The 21256-nt window shown below is 44.1% G+C and overlaps 1 protein-coding gene across 1 annotated transcript in view; it reads left to right on the forward strand.

The window, feature by feature from the left end:
• Positions 1 to 256: 256 nt before the first annotated feature.
• The window catches only part of FSTL1 (follistatin like 1), a 52686-nt gene continuing 31686 nt past the window's right edge, over positions 257 to 21256 (forward strand). Inside the window, exons 1-2 of the mRNA XM_027587014.2 lie at positions 257 to 663; positions 820 to 876. Coding sequence (XP_027442815.2) covers positions 496 to 663; positions 820 to 876 — 225 coding nt within the window. The 5' untranslated portion in view covers positions 257 to 495. The remainder of the gene's footprint in view (positions 664 to 819; positions 877 to 21256) is intronic.

Consider the following 21256-nt stretch of genomic DNA (forward strand, 5'->3'; position numbering starts at 1 on the left):
CCTTTCCCATGCTGGCTGGTCTTCCGGGCCCTGCGCCCACTTCCTCGCGCTCTGTCTGCCGTGACGCCCTGGACTCTGGGCCGTGAGGGTCCCTCTGCACCTCCGGCCCCCTCTCCATCAGTCGTGGGGGGCGGCTCCGGCTCCCCAGGCCGCAGGGCGCCCTTTCCTGCACGTTCCCGCCCCACACCCGGCCGGGAGCCCCCTGCGGCACCGCCCACCTGGCCACAGCCGCAGCCCGCGCCCACGGCCCACCAGGGCTGCCGCAAGCCAGCGGGCCCTCCAGGGGGGTGGGGTTTCGGCCCCCCCCACACCTCTCCGCCTTTGTTGCAGCGCCCCCCGGACACCCCCTTCTCTGTCTCTGCCTCCGCGTCCCGGAGGCCTGAGAAGAGGGGGGTTCGAGCGGCGCCAGGACGCACGCGGGCTCCCGAGCGAGGGGCGGGGAGGACCGAGCAGAGCCGCGAGCGGCGGGGGCCGCTGCTGCAGAAGGGGAGGAGAATGGGGAGGAGCTGGGGGGCAGGCAGTCGGGGAAGGAGGGGTCTTAAGGGGCGGCGAGCGCAGGTCGAATTTCCTCGGAGGCTGCCGAGCAGCGGAGCTCCCACCTTCCCTCAGAGCTCGCTGCAGCGGCCCTGCCCCGCGCCCTCCGGAGACCGGGACGGGACCATGGTGAGAGCTGGGCGCGCGGCGCGGGGCGCGGTGGCCCGACCCCTCCGGGTGGCCGAGGATGACCGAGCGGAGGGGGCGAGTCTGCGGGACCCTGAGAAGTTTCCGGGGTGGGCGCGGGGCCCGGAGCCTTCAGTTTCGCTCTCCTCTCTTCCGCAGATGTGGACACGTTGGCTTGCGCTCGCGCTGGTGGCGATCGCCTGGGTCCACGCCGAGGTAGGTGAGCGGCCGAGGAGGTCCGAACTCGGGCTCCGGGGCCATTTGGGTGTGCGCGCCGGACAGGCAGGGAGGGCGTCCTGGGGATGTTCTCCCGGGGTGGGACTGGGAGTTTCCATGCGTGGGGTGAGGGGGCGCTCCGAGCACAAATGCTACTTGCGAAACTTAAACCTCCAAATCAGGAAAAGTAGTTTGGGCCATAAGCTGGAGCCCCACCGCGGCTAATATGGAGGGAGAGTGAGGAGGGGGAAAGAGGCGAGCTGGGCGGATTGGGACGGAGGCTGCGACGAGAGCAGCCGCTGACTTCAAAAAGGCGCCTTTGAGTTCTTTCCTTTACTTAAGAGGAAATTAGGAATAGTTGGGGGCTTTTTCCTTCCAAGGCTGGCTCCTCGGGGAAAGGGGAGGGGAGAGATTCTTCCTTTAGGGCGGAATGCTTTTTTTCTTTTTTTATAAAGTAAAATTGATTCCCAGCATTTTTTTTCTTTCTTTATAAAGTGGCCTCGGATTTTGTGTTAATATCAGGGCCATATAACAACCTCTTTAAAAGCTCAATTTTCCCTTGATCCGGCGTTGCGCAAGTGTAAGAGATCCGTTGCTCTGCTCTTTGGGGGCTCCGCGTTTCCAGTCAAAGTATTTCAGCGCTTTTTTTGGTAATGTTTTCCTTTCAACTCCAGTGACCTTCCTGAGACACTACAAACAAACCAACAAACCCTTCACTCACAAACCCCTCCATTAACTCAAAGGTTTATGGACAGAAAATAAACAATTCCAAATTCCCTGGGCTCTAGTCTCCAGAAGAGCGAGGTCAGAAACCAAACATTTGATAATTATGGCAGGAAATGTGGAAGGAATTAAAAAGCATGAGGGAGAAGAAATGGAATGTACATTACAAAAGAAATAGCTCCCTGGTGGGTGGTTATTCTCCCTTTTTGAATTTTTTTTCTTCATATTACAGTTTAGCCCCACCCTTTGCATCACAGCTTGAGTCTGCCCAGAAAAAAATCATAAAAGCATGCAAGGTCTTCATGAGTTAAAAAAAAAAAATACACATGTATTACTTTCAACTCATACATAAACTCCCCTTAATTCACTACTATGTTATTGTTTGCACTGGAAACACAAGCTCACAATGAAATTTTAAAAATAGCTAATATTTACTGGATATCTACTTTGTGTTATAATGAAACCCCCACTTTAATGAAGGGGAAACTGAGTCAGAGGTTATGTAATTTATCCAGTGCCCTAAGCTGTTAAATAGTAGGAATAGGGATCTGAACCCAAACAGTCTGGCATCATACCCCAGGTTCTTAACCACTATCCCACAGAAGGCATTCACATTTGGTACACTTCTTACATAGCAGACATTGGATTGCATATGTCATTTCTTTTCAATCTTCCCCAACCTTATGAGGTCAGTTTTATTATCCCCATTTTACAGAGAAAGAAAGAGGTTTAGGAGATAGATAAACTGCCCAGGATCACACAGCTAGTTAGTTCTGAAGAAGGATCTGAATCCAGCTCCCTCAATGTTTGGGGCCCATCTTGAACTCCAGATCTGCTTCTCATGTGTTTTGTTTTCCAGGGTTTGATTTTGAGGGAGGGATCTCTCTTCACTGGCTGATTTAGCCCTGGCTAAGGAACACCCTTCCATCCCTGCTGGGGCCCTCAAACGGCAGCTGCAGTCCAATGATGGATGAGGTGAATCCCTGGTTGGTTTTACGGCAGGCTTAGGAATTGCCAGCTAGTGTGTGAAATCACTCAGTGAACTGGAATGCAGATGTGAGGTATGAGGAGGCTCTTGGTTCCCGCACCAGGAGACTGAAGGCTGAAGGCTGAAGGCCCTGTGACCCAAGGTCCAGGATCTATTCGAGGAAGCCTGCGCTATACCCCTCCCCCCAACCAGCATTGCAGGGAAAAGTTTTGCTCTTATAGGAAGCTCCCCCAGCAGCAATTTCCTGCTTTGGGTAGAAGAGCAGAGAGTTCTCCCACCAAATTCCCAGACAAAATCAAGAGGTTCTGAGGCATGAAAACAGAGAGTTGGAGCAGAAAGTAGGCTGCGAACTCAGGGTACCTGAGGAGTAGGAGGAGTAGGTGTGATCATGGTTACATTTCAGGGCTCCAGATTATTAAGGATTATCTTTTTTTTTTTTAAAGATTTTATTTATTTGAGAGAGGGGGGAGAGTAAGAGGAAGGGACAGGGAGAGAGAATCTTAAGCAGACCCCACACTGAGCGCAGAGCCTGACATGGGGCTCTATCCCACTACCACAAGATCATGACCTGAGCTGAAACCAAGAGTTGGACACTTAACTGACTGAGACACCCAGGTGCCCCAAGAATTATCTTTTAATCAATCCAGTCTCTTGATGTCTGGCCTGAGTAACACGTGGCAAGTTTTTAATCCATGTTTAATAATAATATACCTCTAATTCTTAATAAAAAGGTAAATTAACCCTAGCAATTCATATATTATTTTAAGTCTTTTGTCTTATAATTGTGCTTGCAATAGAATTTTTTTCCTTGCTAGCTATAAGAACATACAACAAACAAAGCCAAATAATGATATTTATAGCCTTTATTGACATGAATCCACTTTAGTAGACTTTAGGGCTATAGTTGTACAAATATTGTTGAATATTTTTAAAAATGAAATTTAGAAAATGAACTTAGTTTTCTTGGTGCTTTTTGGTTTAATACAAGTATTCAACTCAACATATTCTTTAGATATGAGATTCCCTGACAAATCATGTTGATATTGGAAGGAGCCAAGCCTTTGCTATAGTAGACCTCCAGAATCAGAGGTGTCCCAAGCTTGGGAAAAGGTGGTTGTCATCATTATTAATACCAGTCTGTAAATACTATTTGGTTAGGTTCGAGAAACTATTAACAAATCTCATTAAGGAAAGTGTTATATTTCAAATGTTTTCCATGGTCTCTTTCTCACTTGGCACTACTTGCTTTTTTGATTGTTTCCTCTCTTTCTTACTTTCTCTTTGTCTTAATACTCTTTATCACCAATGTATGCCTTCTGGCAGCCCCACCCCAGATTCTGCCCCGTCCACCTGAGCTCACTCATAGGCTCCTTTACAGTCTACGCTTGAGAGGTGGTGCTTGAGAGGTGGTATTGGGGAGTGGGGCACAGGTCTGTTGAAGAGCATATATTAGCATCTGTATGGGTGAGGAATGGGGGGTGGCAGCAGCTTGAAGGAGTGCTTCAACTAACAATTACAAGGCTACCCCTTTTCTAGTTCTGTTGGGAGGGGGCTGTGTGGACTTGCTCCTTCTCCTTCACCCATTCGCCTCCCACCGAAAATTACCGCAGTTCAGTGAGAGGTGTGGACAGAGGCTAGGAAAGTTTGACAGTCCAGGCATGAGAGCATGTGCCCTTGAGTCTGAGTAGGTGGATCCAAGTCCACTCTAACATGGCAGGCTGGAGGGGACCCTGTGGCCCAACTGCCTGCTTCTGAAAGACAGCCTGGCAAGCACCTAAGCACACTTCTGCTCTCCCTCGGTGGTTGTGTCTGCCAGCACTTGGATTGCCAGCATCCCAGGTTTATAGACTCACCATGATAAGTCACATGTGCAGGGGACTGATGCACAAGTCAAAAACTCACTCCAGTAAGGAAAAACTTGACCTACGAACTGTGAGTGCATCACTTAAGATAATAGAAGAAGAAGAAGAAGAAGAGGAGGAGGAAGAAGAAGAAGAAGAAGAGGAAGAAGAATTACCCAGAGAGACGAGAGGATTATTAGGTCATTGTCCCTCTGAAGCCACATTTCTCATTTACGCCCTATTATCAACGTACAAGTTAATCAACTGCTAGGAGTTTTATTGGCTGATGTGGGATCTTCTCTATATCCTTCAGAATTATTCTAATGGTGGATTCGGGGAGGACCAGAGTCTGACCCACATCCTCTGACTCCTCCTTAGATCTGCAGCAGAACTAGGATTTTAATATCCATCTTGTACATTAACCACTAAACTAATATCTTGTTTATCCATTGGCAAATAAACTACTTGCTGTAATTCTCAAGACCATTGTCAGAAGTTAGAATGTTAAAACATAGCAGGGCCTCTGCTGAATAACCAAAACAGATGGGCAAGCACCCTGCACACTGAGGCCCCTGGCCACTGAAACTGTCTTTAGAAAGAGGACATGATACAATTCCCATAGAAATCTCTAGATTGGGCGATGGAAAGCAGGAGACAGTTCTCAAGCTCAGAGGAGCTGGTTGGGGAGGAGCTGTGAGGTGGCAATCAGAGGGCATGAGCTGCAATGGATATAATGTCCTGGAGAAGAAAATAAAGTCTTCAAAGTCAGTGAGTTGGAAAGATGTGTTTCTAGGAAAACAGAGAAAGAAAAAGATGAACTGTAAATACCAATGGTCACACATCATGAATTGAAAATGTCAGTGTTGTTTTCCTACTCCTCTTCAAATAACTGGACATCAAGACAAAATTTCTAGCAGCCATAAGTAGGATTAATGTAATGACACCAGATATTATAGGATTGAAGAAAACCTTACACTTAGATGGATTCATTTTGTAAGCCAGATGATTACTGTCATGCAAGTCAATGCATAATTTTCTCTAAGGTGCTGTCTTCTGGTGCCTGTGACTTTGGCTTGGTGTGCTTTCTCTAGGAATGAGTCATTACCAGCACATGCCTTCTCTTCACAGGGCCCATCAGCCAGTATCCCTGCCACGGACTAAGCACGCCCTACAGAGTCATGCATGAAGTGCAAGACATGATCTCTGCCGTCAGGTTGCTAGAATCTAATGATGGTCCAGATGCTCTAAACTGTGGCAGCTGTAATATCTTAACTACGTGACAAACAAATACCTGTATAATTATTGCTTTTTTTATATTAACAGAGGGCTTCCCTTGATTTTTAACGTTTTTTTTTTACATTAGTACAATGCACAAATCCTTAAGGTATAGCTTGACGAACTTTAACATATGGCTACACCCATGTAGCCACCACCCAATCAAGACTAAGGGAGGGCACCTGGGTGGCTCACATGGTTAAGCGTCTGCCTTCGGCTCAGGTCATGATCCCAGGGTCCTGGGATCGAGTCCCGCATCGGGCCCCCTCCTCCTTGGGAGCCTGCTTCTCCCTCTGCTTCTCTCTCTCTCTCTCTCTCTCTCTGTCTGTCTCATGAATAAATAAATAAAATCTTAAAAAAAGACTAAGGGAGTTGGTGCAGAAGGCAGGCTGTGAACTCATGGTATGTAGAAACAGTTACAATGAAACGAGTGAGCAGTAGATATGATCAGAGTTACATTTTATCACTCATCATTTAATTAGTCTGGTCTCTTCATGTCTGGTCCTAGTAACATTTAGCAAGCTTTTAATTCATGTTTTAACAATAAACCTTTAACAATTAATGAAAAGGTAAATTGACCCTCTCCATATGATAATTGCAATTTGGGTATTATTGTAAGCTTTTTAGCTTGTCCTTAACAGTGTTTATACTAGAAAATCATTTTTCTTGTTAACTACACAGACATATTGCAAGCACAGTTAAATACAGTCTTTATTGACATGAATCCATTTTAGCAGACTTTGGATCAGCTTTGGGGGAGCTGACTTGGATATTTTGCAGATGTATATTCCAGGGCTCAATATAATCTACACTGAGAAACTATATCAAGGAAAGAAACTCAAATAATTCTTTTTGACCACTTTGCCCTGGCCATTATTACTTTCAGAGGGACTGCATAAGATGTCCATTACATTATTTATGATGGCAAAAAACTTAAAATCTGTATATCCAACAACAGGAGAAGAGTTAAGGATTAACAACAATATGTGCCACTAAAAGTTGTGTTTACAAAAATTTTTAAATCTCTGGCAAATGATTATGATTTAATTTAAAAAGCAGAACACTCTCCACTCTGCATTATCCTCACAACTGTGTACAGATTTCTAGAGAAGTATAACAAAATGCCTTAAAATCCATCTTGAGGATTATTGTGACCCCTCCTTTTTTTCAGGAGGAATTTACCCTCCTAATACATGCTATTCTATTTAAATTAAAAAATGAGCTATTTTTTGATAAAATATGAAAATGTAATATGCTCATGAAAAGCTTAGAGAATATAGAGAATAGAGGAAAGAGTGAAATTAACAAAATTCTACTACCTAAAGATAAATCAGCACTTTATCCCTCCTTCCAGAGAAATTATCAATCAACAGATATATGTGGTGAACCTACTAGACACCGTAGGCAATAAAAATAAGTATCTCACAACACTATGAGATAAATGGCCTGCAGCGATGGTATAAACATGGCATGTGTGTCACCACTACCCTCTCCCTTACCCATGACAGACATTGCTAATCAATCCTAGAATTCTGTCCTCCCGAGTCTGGAGAAGGTTTGAAAATCCTCAGCAGTGTAGTGGCTGGGTAGCCACTAGCAATTATTTAGTCTGTGTGTGAGATAAAAGATATTTGCCATTCCTTCTGGAAACATCAATCCAAACTGACAAACATTAGTATATCTTTAAGCAAAATTAAGGTGATTAGAAGGCAGAGTTCAGGACTATGTGAAACAAAGAAAACGTGGGGTAATAGGTGGTGTGATTAGGGTAGTGAATAGCTGAAACTCAAAAAGCAACAACAAAAACAACAACCCAGCACTTTATTCCTGGCCCAAGCTTTTTACTTTAGACAAATTCGAACATCCTAAAGGGAACCAAACCCTTAGAGGCCATTAGATGTTGGCCGTCAACAAGAATATGATAATGAGAATTTTCCTGGCTGTTCTGATGGAGTAAACAGTTGTTCTTGCTAAGGCTCTATGAGCTGCTACTGTCATAGATAACAGCTCCTGCATTAGCAGCCATCTGGCAATAACTTGCTAATAGAAAGCTCTTTGGGTAGTTGGAGTACAAAATATATCCTATAAATCTGCATTTTCTTCTGTGGTTGGAGGATTTCCATGAAATCTCTTCACAGACTTTTTATGTGCTCATTTGGAAGCCATCACCAATAAGCTATTCCCAGAATTAAGTCTGAATTTATGACCCTTAAAATGTTCCCTGAATAATCCCGGACACTATTTTTGACCAGCTTAACTGTTGCCAAAACAAGTCATGTGACACATGGCAAAAGCCATGACATGTTGCAGGCCCTGATTTATACATACATGTGTCATGGGATATTGGCTTGAATTGATATAAGGAAACTGCCTCTGTCATTACTTTTTACCTTGTTCAAGATTTAAATTTTTGTGTCTGAGGCAAAATTTGTCTTTTCCCCAGTCTTTGATTCTGTCGTTCAGTGATAGTAAATGAGTGTAATTTATTGATCTACAGAAGTGCCAGGCATTATGCCAGTCCCTTTGCCCATATGCTGCTATTGAGAATAATGTGGAACTAAAAGGCAATACCGTGTAGGTCCCTATTCTGAAGGAGTTGCTATTACCATAAGTCCTGTACGGCTCAAATGGACCTGGCCAAATTTAGGGGGCCAGGTTTATGGCTTTCACAGAAATTACTGCCCCCTTCCTCACCTCTGGCTGCTGGTCTGGAAAACCCTGAAATGCAGCAGTGGGATGAATGCCTTCTCAGAACTTGAGAGGCTCCACAGGAGTCACTGGGCCATTTGCAACCTGTCTACCTTGACCACGTCACCAGCCGGTCCAGTAGGTGGCAGCTTTCTGTGTGGAAATTGTTCCTGGAGTGCTTAACACTTTTCTCTTATATTCATGTCACTGAAGCCTTCCACGGAGTCCCTTTCTTCATTCTCTTCTCTTGTTCGCATATCTGGGTGTTTCCAAGTCTTATCTTTTACATGGACCCTGCTGCAGCACCTTCTCGTTACTAAGAAGGACATTATACAGTAAGAGCCCTTGACTTCGAGGTCCTGCCCTGCCCCTTTCTTAAGCCACCTAATATCTCTGACTTGCAGCTTCTGTTAGGAGCAAGGGTTCTGGGTAATAAGCTGGGTTTGAGTTCTGTGCTTGTCTAGCTGTGAGACCTTGTATAAGTTACTTAACCTCCATGAGCGCACTTTGCTCATCTGTAAAATGGGAATAATGGCAATCTCTCTGCTATCTATCCAATTAGATAATGGAAAAGGTTTCCTCTACTCATGGAACATAGTCAACACCAAACACCTGCAAGAGAAAAAGTGCCTCTTACCAGCTCCTCCTAGGCGCTGGCAAAGACTGTTTTTGACTCTGTAATGATTTCAGTAAGAGAATTTTCAATTTACATACTAATATCCACTAGGTGTTGTCTATATTTGTACAACCTGTTTGCTGGCTCAGGTTGTCACTGTATTTCGTTTACTGGTTTATTCTTGAGAGGAAGTATAGCATAATGGTTTAGCTCTAGGACCTTGAAGCTAGATTACTTGAATTCAGTACTAGCCCTGTGATCTTGGGGAAGATACTTAACCTCTCTGGGCCTGCATCATCTATAAAATGGGCTTACTAGAGAGTATTTACTCCATAGGTTAACTGTGAGCATCGAATAAGCTCTTACGTGTAAAGCAATTAGAAGAGTGGCTCAGCACATAGAATGTGGTGTTAGTTATTAGTATCATTCTTGTGGCATCTATTTATTGGAAGAGCTCCAAAACCCTGGGGGTGTGGGTATAAGTGTGTCAAGGGACAAGAGTAAAATGTATCACAGCCCTGTTCTCTGTCAGGCACTAAGTTAGTGCTGGTGACTAAGACGCCCATGGCTTGCAGAAAACTCTCCTTGCCTCTTTTACTCTCTCCAGAGATTAAGGATCACCTGCTTTTTAAAAGACAACTAGGATATTTTTTCAGTGGGTGCTTTGACGCCCAGAATTTGTATCAGAGCCCTTGCTTCTACTGAGCCAAACTTGCTTTCAAACTTCTAGATAGGGTTTCCTCTGTGAAGCCACAACCCTATCCTTCCTGCAGGAAAAGAATTTAGGTACTCATTGAGCACCTCCCGTGCACCGGCTGTGGGCTGTGCCAACCAGCATAGGTTCTCCCTAAAGACAGAATGAATGAGGGAGAGTACCAGAAAGGGAAGAAGAAGGAGAAAAAAGCAGAAAAGAGGGACTAAAGCTCCTGGAATTTTTCCACATTCAGTTTTTCTCTCACCTGTGCCCCTCCTTCTTACATATGGAGGTGGCCACCAGATGTCTTGGATTTTTTTGTGGGATGGTCATTTTCGTATATTCTTGCTGTCGTCCCCATAGCACACCTGTTACTGGGCCACAAATTCTAAATTTGGGGTTTGGAAAATATGATCAGGCAAAGGAATAGAACCCTTTGCTTTTATTACTTGAAACATAAATACCTACTCTCAAAGATAGGGTAGGGGAGTCTTCCTGGAGCAGGCTGTGATTTGTCCCTTTGGGAACCAAGGCAACAACTCTAGGTGTTTTGCACACAAACCTGAGTCCTCTGCTGGGCACTGTTGTGTCTGGCAGCCAGCCCTGACTGCAGCCTCACGTGGCCACTGATCCCAAACCCCAGAGCTGGGTCTTTATTGCTCCCCGTGTTGCTCTTTCCTCTTCATCTCTCCCTTCTTCTACCTTCTTGTCTCTCCTTGTCTCTCCTTTTCTTTCTCATCGTCCTCCAACACCATTACAGAGAGGTCAGCCTGGAGGGTTCGGGCTGCCTCGGGAGCTGCCAAAACATTCACAGACCACCAGGTTCACATTTTCTTCGGAGACAACGCTGCATAAAGTTTTCATGCAGTATTTGGTTCCCCCATCTGGGACAAAGTAAAATTTCACAAAGGTAAAAAGTTAACTCAAGGGACAAAGGTAAAATGTATCACAACCCTGTTCTCTGTCAGGCACTAAGTTAGTACTTGTGACTAAGACGTAGACCCTGTTCCCAAGGAGCCTGCAGTCCAGTGGGGGAGACAGACAGGGACAGAGGCTCAGAGTGATCCAGGGTGGTAAGTGCCAGAACAGGCCTGAGAACTTAACCCAGCACCGGGGAGTCTGGGAAGGCCTCCAAGAAGCCTCCCCAAGCTGCACCCTGAAAAACGAGTGGTAGTTAGCCAGACAACAGCAGGAGGAGAGGGAAAGAACCTGTCTTATTTAATTCTCACAACCTGATAAGAAGTTATTATAATCTTCATTTCTTCATCAATGAAGAAACCGTGGCTCAGAGAATTCAGTTAGTTACTCAAAATCAGCCACCTAGTAAAGAGTAAAACCAGGATACACATCCAGACTTCAGCTCTCAAAGCCCTTGCTCTGTGTGCTGGGCCCATTGTGTCTTATTTTTAAAAGGGACTCTGAAAACAAACCCAACAAAGCATTTTTTGCTAGGTAACATGGACACAATAAAAACAAACAAACAAACAAAACCCCAACCCAAAAGCCTGTACAGGCCTCTTCGTGTTTTGTTCGAGTAAGTGTCTGGATCCATGCTTCTGTGGACCACATAGATAGAGGTATGACCTCCACTTGGTTCCGGTTCAGCGGCTTCTCAAACAGAGCATCTGGCGCATTGTGTTCAGTGATTCAGGGGATGTTTTCAGGCAGAGTCTTTGTCCTTCACATGCATTCACAACTGTTCCACACTGAAGAAGCCCAAGTTGCAAGACAGCTCTTGAGCTCCAAGCTGAGCTGCTGTGGGTACGATTCTTCACGCTGCTGGCCAAGGAGAGTGGGGTGACTCCATCCTGCACGCTGTGCACCCTGGCGTAGAGCTTGTCTGTCCCCGCAGAGGAGGGGTTACCTTCTTTGTAACCGATACGTGGAGCTCCCCAAACCCAACATTTTCTCTCAGATGTGGGATGCTTATTGGACCATGGTGGCCATTTCTCCATCTGTACATTTTATAAATCGATATCAGTAGTCTTACAAAATTTTTGTAACAGGCCTCCATCAAAAGCCAGTTCTGTATTTTTGTGGGTTTTCCTCATGGATTTAGCTGAGATGAGACAGATGGAAATTTTTTTTAAAAATCTGTTCTTCTGTACCCACAAACGTGCTCCTTTGGGCTGTTGCCCAACTCCATCTAGTTTGGGAACTACGATTCCCCCAGGAACTAAGAAAAGCAGTCCCAGCTCCTCTCTGATCGCTGGATTGGCACAACTTCCCTCAGCCCACAGCTGAATTCCAGCCCCAAGGAAGAAATGTCTTAGACTGAGTGAACTCCCATCCCGGAGCCTGTCAGAGGCTGTGTCATGTGTTGGCATTCACTGAACAAAAAGCAAGCAGGCTTTCTGGCCCCACTTCCCCTCCTCCCGCACCCCCCTCTAGAGGGGCTGGTTAAAGTCTAGACAGTGTCTGCTTGGCACCGTGCCTTTTTAGCACGATCCGCACAGTTCTGTAGCTCTGACTTGGGTTGCCTCTCCTTGCTCACTTCCCCTGTTTTCTTAGTCCACCTCACACTGTCTGGGCGGCGGGGCCCCGGCGGGGGGGCGGGGAGCCTGAGCTGCACACATAAGAAGCAGGTGAGTGAATTATGAGACTGTCAGGTTTCAGCTGTCTTGAGCCGTTCGGAGTCGCAGAAATGCCAGCAGCGTTGGCTGAAGCTGTGGCTGAGCTTCCAGAGATGCTGGATGTGAGCTGGCTTCAGACAAGCCTCCTCTCATTGGCTGGAGATGGGCTGGAGGGAACAACTCAGGCCGGAGAGGGGCATGCAGGTCAGGAGCCTCGTGCCCTCCGCTGGTAGTATGAACTTGGGCAAGTCACCAGACCCCTCGTCTGCAAAATAACGGGGGTTGGAGCAGGGGAGCTCTAGAACCCAGCCCACAAATCCTATCCATAGGAAAGGAGGCAGACATGTGAGGTTGGATTATCAAAATATTCTTAATGGAGTTAAGATACTTGATTAGCTATTGTCTTAACTGATGGCCCAAGGGGGGACAGTTTGAAAAGAGACACTGGCCCAGGAATGGGAAGAAAAGAGTGACTAAAAGCAGTAGGTCTTTTGTGTCTCGTACTTCCTCCTGCGTGTGCCGAGTGCAACATAAATAGTGCAGCATGTGGCGCCTGAACAGTCTGCATGCCCAGGAATCCCAAATGCTGTTTACTCTATAGAAAGGAATCACTTGATTTTCCACTTCAGAAACCAGCTGCTCAACATTACACTGGGCAAGAAATGAAGGATGCTGGGTCTCCTTGGGGTTGAGCAAAGAATTTTTCTAAAATGGAAGCCAACTCAGAATTCTAAAGTGTGCAACTTTTATTGAACTTATTAAAAAAAAAACTTTCTTCTGACCTTTGTAAATGTTCTTTTTAAAACTAATGATGCAGTATTGAAATGGCTCACAAAAATAGTTGTCTGGAAATGCAGTGTGGACCCTAATTCTGTTTTCTGGAATGAGTCTTGCCTTCTCACCATGCTCTCTGGCCTCCTGTGACCAGGATCCTGGGCTTCCTGAACAGGTTTTGATGAAGTTGCTGCCCTGGTTCCCGTGCCCTTCTCCAAGTCAGTTCAGGGCTGTTACAGCTGAGGCCTTGACCTTGACCTCTTTGGCCCTGACCTCAGCAGGTAAATCAAGTGACCTGTGAGGGTGAACTCAAAAAGGAAACAGAGGCCAATACAGATGTTTTAGTCCTACTTAAAGACTTGATACCTTGACTGCAGTCCAAATCCGAAATCCTGCTAGATAAGCCCAGCATGCTACATTATCGGTCCTGCATGGCTTTCCTGATAAATCTACTTGTAACAGTGTCAGAATTGAATTAAAATTGGCTGTGCTGCAGAATAGACTGTATACACAGACACACATAAATTTCACTACTTAATTGACTTAATTGACGTTACTTAATTGAGTTAGATTTCACTACTTAGAGAATAGGACTGTCGTCCTATAGCTCAGTATACTTCCCCTCACAAAAAGAACCCCAAATTCCTATCGGAACTTATGAAGAGAAGCATGTATATTATTAAATTTCCCTTAATGTGACTCTTTTAATTTAGTTTAGTATTTGATCTCCATTATACTGTCCTGATTCCTTTCTGAACCAAGGCACATAGAAAATAGTGATGAGGAGGGCTTATTTTTGTGGGTGGGAAGTTTGCTTGTTAATGAACATTAATGTAATCAATGTATGCTATTCATTTGTTCATTCATTCATTTCCTACCTCATTCCAAAAGTAAGAGATATATACCGTTTTTCCTTTCAAATCCCATAGCTAGCAACTCCTGCTAGCTTCTGTTAGTGTTAGGCTAACAATTTTCAGTTATGGAGAAGGACCCAAGTTTGTGGCATATTTGCAACAGAGAAAGATAAAATGGTGAAAGAACTCAATAACAGTCAGAAAAATTTCTGGTGATTCTCATGGGGATACCTGGCTCATCTAAAGCTTAGTAAGAAATTGATAAATGTGTGGAGTTTCTGTTAGAGCAGCTAAAAGCTGTTGAACTGAGCTCAGACTCAGACATACCTGAGTTCCCTTCATGGCCATGGTCCTTATCGGGAGGACCCAGGTAGGATTTCTGTGGTGGCCTGCCTCAGCTCACAAAAACCTGCTTTGGGATGCAGGCAGATGTCACAAATGCTCAGAATGCTCAGCTTCACTCCTCCAAGGGCGGCCTTATCTGTGGGTCTTCACTATATGCTATAATTATGATAACTACAGTTGATTGGGGGCAGGCTGAGGTCTATGTCAGAAGCCGGAAGTTCAGCTGGCTTCCCCTCAGAGTCCTAAGAATCGTTCAGGAATGTGTCCATTTGTGCTTTGTTCCCCTACCCGTCTAGTCCTCTATCCTTGGCATTTTCTGTTTTCTCTCCTTTCTTATCCTGTGTGGCCTTAGCCTTGCCAACAGCCACATGCAGAGAAGCAGACTTCCTGGCTTAGCTATTTATTTTAAGGGTAAAGCCTTCTACTTTATGCATTAATTGGTGTCTGCATCATGTTCAACAGAAGCATGATTTTCTGCATGGTACGAAGGGTTGGCTAATGGTCAAAGAAAACCCCCTCCTTCAGGTGTGAGTTCATTAGGGGTTTCTCAACTTCCTTTCTTGAAGGGACGGGACTAGAAGGGAGAATAGCACTGGGAAGTGTTCTGAGTAAAGAGGCCAGACACTGAAGTCTTTGCTAAATGTTGGGTATAATAAATTCAGTACTCACACTGCAGACTTATTTTCCTAAACTACTTGTGTATTGTATACACAATATACACAATATATACAATATTGTGTATATTGCTTAAGGACAAGTACCAAGTTAATACCTTTATCTCTGAGAGATACAACTGGGCACCTGTCTGTGTTTTTCTTTGTTTTCTGCAAAAGTACATATATGGGTAATGAGACTTACTGTAGGGATTATTTCATAATGTACAAAAATATCAAATCACTATGTTGTATACCTGAAACTAATATGTGAATTATACTTCAATAAAAAAAAACTAATTAAAGAAAAAAGCATGTACAATACAACCTGGATAATAAACTATAAAAGTTGTTTTTATGTGTGTTCATCACATGCCCTATGTAGGCATTCCTTTGCTTAGACAAAAATAAGGAAACCATGAAGATGTGAAATCCTCTAAGAACAGCCAATGCTGAGGATTGTTAATCCCACTGTGTTGGTCATTTTACAGCTAGGTCATTGCATTTTCCCACTAATTTCTCTTTACACATTTGATCAAATAGAAGGCTGTTCATTTCCTGCTTAAGTTGCATCATTGAATTGCTGGTGGATTAGAGTGAGCTTCGATCTTCCCCAGTGGCTATATTTCAGTTGGTGATTGGGTTATTTTTTTAGATAATGCTACGAGTATTTCGCTCTGTGTAAAGTAAATAGCATTGTCATTTAGTAACCATAATGACTCGTGTTACAGTAGCCAGGAATGTAAAGACCTCCCCATTCCCCAGTGATCTATTGTTTAACTCCAGGAAAAGTCTTCTCTCTGCTGAGGTCGATGAAATGAGTGTGTGTGTGTGTGTGTGTGTGTGTGTGTGTGTGTGTGTGTGTGTGTGGTGTGTTTGTCTTCCAGATAGCTGAGGGTTATTATGGGGCAAGGGGAGAGAGAGACAGACTCCCCGCGAGTAGGGAGCCCAACGTGGGGCTTGATCCCAGGACCCCGAGATCATGACCTGAGCCAAAGGCATATGCTTAACTGAATGAGCCACCCAAGCACCCCCCAGTCTGAGGGTTTAGATGTGCCAGCCATATTCTGAAAGCCATGACATTTTCTTTGAGAGAGAAACAGAAAGTAGGGAATTCTAAGCCCAAGGATGTTCAAAGCATGTGAACTGCCCCCAAATGGTTCTTGTCTTAGAAATAAGTGGAATAAATAGGAAGAAGGAAACTAGTGAAGAGGAGGCCTGAAGGAAGAGGGAGGCAGTGACGAGAGTGAGAAATTCTCACTCTTAATTGTAGTGGAGTAAGTAAATGAAGATGGGGCGATAAAGTGAAGAATTTCTGGTCTTTATATTAAGCGCTGCATGAGTAAATACTGTGAATGAACACTGCTGATTTATATGATCAGAGGAGATAATGTCTGCTTTTGCTAAGTGAACACATGGTCCGTAAAGCAAAACTCACAAGAACAAATGATAACAAAAAAGCTATCAATTAAAATGGCACCTGTATATAGTGTGTGTAGCTAGGGAGATATTAATACACAGTACCTTCCACAAGGTAAGTGCTCGGTAAATAGGAGCTGCTCTTCTTGATTTTGCTTGAATTCCAGGGGACAGTCAGACTACAGGGAGAGACATACAGAGCCTAGACCCCTGTTTCTCAAAGTGTAGTGAGTGATATTAATCTATGTGCTAGGTTAAGTGGTTCTTTAGTTGCAGGACTTTTTAGAACTTGACAGTGTTCATGTGCATCATTTATTCTCTTTTCTAGGAGGAGAGTATTATAAGCAGTGTTTCCCAGACATTTCACCATAGGGCACCATTTCCAAAAATACTATAAATACTTGAATGCTGTGTTCCATGGAACAGTTGGGAACACGGATCAGTTCTGGACAGATTTTCATAAGCAGAGTCTATTTACATCTGACACCAGGTCTTAGCAGGCTTGCTGAACTCACTTCCTAAACTAATGCAGGTTTATCGAGAAGGCATGGGACTTACCTGGACCCCAGGGCCAGTCTGAGGGAAGATCCTTCCAGAAGTGACTCCATACTGGACCATTGGCATGGCCATGTCCATACCTACAAAGAACGGGCTGAGGTATTTCTTGGTTATCAACTCAAAGTACCCAGGAATCTTCTTTCGGTGATTTCACTCTTCCTATCCATTCCTAGTCCATCAGCAAGTCCTGTTGGCTCTACTGTCAGAATATATTGCCTCCCCTTTGACGGTTCTCAGTCTCCATCGCCACCGCCCTAGACTAAGCCGCCATCATTTTGCACTGGACGATTGCAGTAGCCTCTTAGCTGCTCACCCCTTTGTCCTTCTTGCCTCTCTCCCTCTAATTCTCTACACAGCAGCCTGAGTAATCTTTGTAAAACACATGTCTGATCCCATCACTCTCCTCCAGTGTTCCCCATTTCATTAAGAATAAAATACAAAATTCTTACCAGTGTGTACAAGGTCCTACACACTCCATGCCTTGCCTGCTTTCCCCAGCTAACCTCTCACCACTCTCCCTGCTAGACCCTGTGTCACAGCCACACTAGCCTTTTTCTGTTCCGGGAACATAACAAATTCTGCCCTGTGTCACAACTTTTGCATTTTTCTTCCGGCTGTCTGAACTGCTCCTTTCATCCTTAGGTCTCAGCTCAAGAGAGCATTCCCTCATCCAATCTAAGTGGTGTCCCCTCTCCCAGATTTCTCTGTCAAACATATGCTATGTTCTTCTAAATGTACATCACAATCTGAAATGATCTTGTTAATTGTGTTTGTTTTCACTCTCCTCTCTCTAGAATATGTACTTCTTCAAGATGTGGTCCTTCTCTGTCTCATTCACCAATGAATCCCCAGCACCTAGAACTGGGCTTAGCATATACTAGGTGCTCAGTAAATATTTGTTGAGTTGATCCACCAGTCAAATGGGTTAATTAATGAATCCAAATGTCTCATATGTCATATGAGAAGATGCACAGTATCTTGCCTATAATCTCTGGTCTCTATATCAGATTCTGCAAGTATTTGTGTACGTGGGAAGATGGTTGACAGCATTTGCCCATCAACACTTTGCTTAACCTTGGACATGGTAGTAATGCTGGGCTTGCTTAGTCTGACACCTGGATTCTGACTCTCTCAGCTCCAGGTGAAGTTGGAATTTAAGCAGAGGCTTACTAAATAGTAAATATTTTTATTCTTTCCTCCCATGAACAGCAATTCTGATTTAACTGGGCATCGTTCCCAGAGTGAGCTAATATCCCAAGGAATATAAAATAAAGCATTAAATTAAATTCTGTTGTTGGTGATTCTTTGCCCCAGAGCCTCTGGTCACTTTGTCTTCTGACTATCATCATTTACTGAGACCTTTATTTTGGGGGATCCTTTCTGCTCTTGCTCTGTCTCCTGTTCATTTTAATGGCAACTCTGATGTCACCAGTATGGGAAATACAGTGTCACTGGATTTGCACGTTAGATCTCAGAGGTATCTTTTATCCTGGGGGAAGTTCCACCAATGACCCAGTGATTAGCAGTTGGTGGGGTTTTAAGGAGCAGACATCCCTACTTACCTGCCCCCTTATTCTCTTAACTCCCTTACTGTTGACCCATAGACCAGTTTGTTGACTTCCATAACATGTTGCTCCACTTTTCAGTGGAGTCAGGGTAACCAAAAGCAGTTAAATATGTGGCATTTCTCTAGTGTTTAATCAGTTAAAGAACAGAGCTTTGAGAATTAAACAGCTACATAATACTAAGGAAGTGTTTTTACTGCAAATGATAATCTGTAGCAACTAAGCTAGTAGGTTTTTGTGTAGAGTTTCTAATGTAGTCCTCGGGGGGGAAAGCAAATTGAACAGAGAAAGAGGTCTTTGTGCATTGTTGGTACAGTTTGAAGGTCTCAGAGGATTTTAATCTTTGCAAAAATAGGGAGTTCTGCTATTACAGTGGAGCAGAATACGTGGCAGTCTGTCCTTGGTGGGTCTCCTGACTCAGATAAGGCTGATTGGCCAGCCTGAGTAAGTTTTACAGCTCCCCCCCCCGCCGCTGCCCCCGCCGTGACTTCCCAACTGCTCCAAGGAAAGAATGCAAGGCTGGAATGTCTCAAGAATAGAATGTGCATATTTTCATTGAGTTTAATCTCAAGGTACTAAAAGTGTGTGTGTGTGTGTGTGTGTGTGTGTGTGTGTGTGTGTGTGTGTGTGTGTGTGTGTAATATTATTGAAAGTTGGCAGCAACAGGGTGTAGCAGTTGAGCCAAGAAACAGAAAAAAAGTTTTGAGAAATATCCACTATATTGCCAAATTTGTCCATGGGCTTTTTTGCAAAAAAAGTAAAAGTATTTAAATAGTTAAGGGAAGTTTCAAAATAAGTAGTTTGATTAGCCCCTTACTGCTTTGTGAGATAAGCCATACAAAGTACTAAAGGAAGTGGCACCTATTTTATCTTACGGAGGAGACTAGAAGGGTGACTTGTCCATAGGCATTAAAAGCAGAGCCAGAATTAGGCTTAAGTGCCCAGGACACCTGCCTGTGTTGAAAGGACTGGATATTCATCACATCAGTATCCTGGTCCATGCAGCCAAGCATGCTGCCTTACCGAGGTGTTCAAATAGCTGTTGACTTCAATTATATACACCACTATAAGACATTCCTAGTTAAAGAAAGTCTTATTCTTTCTCCCTAAACTCTCCTCCTCAATTCAGCCCTCAATAATATGTCAGCACCCAGAACTTATTAGAGCTGGGCTGCTCAGTAGGAAAAGCCATGAGCCACCAGTGGATATTGAGCTCTTGCTGTGTGGCTAGTCTCATTAAGATGTGCTATAAGTGAAAAATGCATGCCAGGTATCAAACACTTACTATGAACGAAAGCATGTAAAATGTCTCACTGATGCTATTGGTTACAAGCTGAAATGGTAATATTTTGGCTATATTGGCTTATGTAAAACAAATTATTAAAATAATTGTTTCTTTTGACTTTCTAAAATTTTACCAGAAATTTTCAAATCCTCTGTGCGACTGATATTATATTGCTATTGGACAGTGCTGCTCTAGACTCTTGTCACTTAACCACAAATCACACTGAGCTACACATTGTCTTGAGTTTTCGCTTATTAGATTGTGTTGGTATTTAAAATTCCATGTATTGGGGTGCCTGGGTGGCTCATTGAGTTAAGTGACGGACTCTTGATTTTGGCTCAGGTCGTGATCTCAGGGTTGTGAAATCAAGCCCTGCATCAGGCTCCATGCTGGGTGTGGAGCCTGCTTGGGATTTTCTCTCTCTCCTTCTCCCTCTCCCACCCCCTCAACTCCTCAACTAAACTGTCAGCAGCTTAGGGACATGGACTGTGCTTTATCCTTCCTTGAGTCCCCAGCATCCAACTTGATGTTTGGTATTCTTGTGCTCGACTACTTGCTTGGAAATAGGTTTTGTCCAATTCTACTTTGGACAGTGATAAGGAAATGCAGATTCACTTGTGCTTGCAGTGTTGTTGTTTTTGTTTTTGTTTTTCTTTCAAAGGGATTGATTTTATCAAGTTCTTAATTTGTTCCAGAAAGGTTAATATCTCTCGAAATTGGACTATTAAAATGCAGGGGACCTGCAGTGGGTGTCAGGACTTCCCAGCATACACGCTTAGCAGAGAGCCATGGTGTTAATTGATGCTTACAGGTTGTAAGGAGCCCTTTACTGCCACCCAAAAATCTTGGGAAAGCTACACATTAAGTTCAGAGTTTTGCACCCCAGTATCTAGAACCTGTCTGCATTTAGGTGCAGGTAAGTAAGGCAAGTTGGCCCCAGTGGTTCCCAGCCTTGAGCCAGGGTTGAGAGATGAGGGCCATTACTAGTCACGGTTGTCAAGGAACTGCCAGGAACTTTTATCAAATGGCTGTGATTCCCACAGCCTTTGAGAAAATACTAGGGGATGCACCCTGGGTGGGCCTTACCCTCTGCACATCCCATCGTTCTGTAATGTAGCTTGTGGCTGAACCACATTCTTATAATTTCTGGGCTGGTTATGTTGTGCCTAAAATACAGTCATTTCTGCTGGTTCCCTAGGAGAGTCTAGGCTTTCCCTGGGTTTTGGGACCACAGAATCCCTGAGCCACTGTTTTTGGTTTAGTTGTTAAGGAATGTGTAAGAATGTACACCTGGAAACCTCCACTCGTCAGGGGGAGATTTATTAGGTCTCTCTGCTGTGGAATGATCCCACTCTATTGACCACATTATTGCCATAAATCCGTAGACAATCATCCCTCTTTGGCAACAATGTGTGAAATGAATGTTTCTCTCTTTAGAGAAGCAGTTGGAAGGATTTGTAATGACCGAGATTTTGAAGGAAAGTGGTCCCGTCTGCCCAGATTCCCCAGTTTTGCAACAGCAGAACACC

This window comes from Zalophus californianus, chromosome 1, assembly GCF_009762305.2.
Source record: "Zalophus californianus isolate mZalCal1 chromosome 1, mZalCal1.pri.v2, whole genome shotgun sequence".
NCBI classification, from domain to species: domain Eukaryota; kingdom Metazoa; phylum Chordata; class Mammalia; order Carnivora; family Otariidae; genus Zalophus; species Zalophus californianus.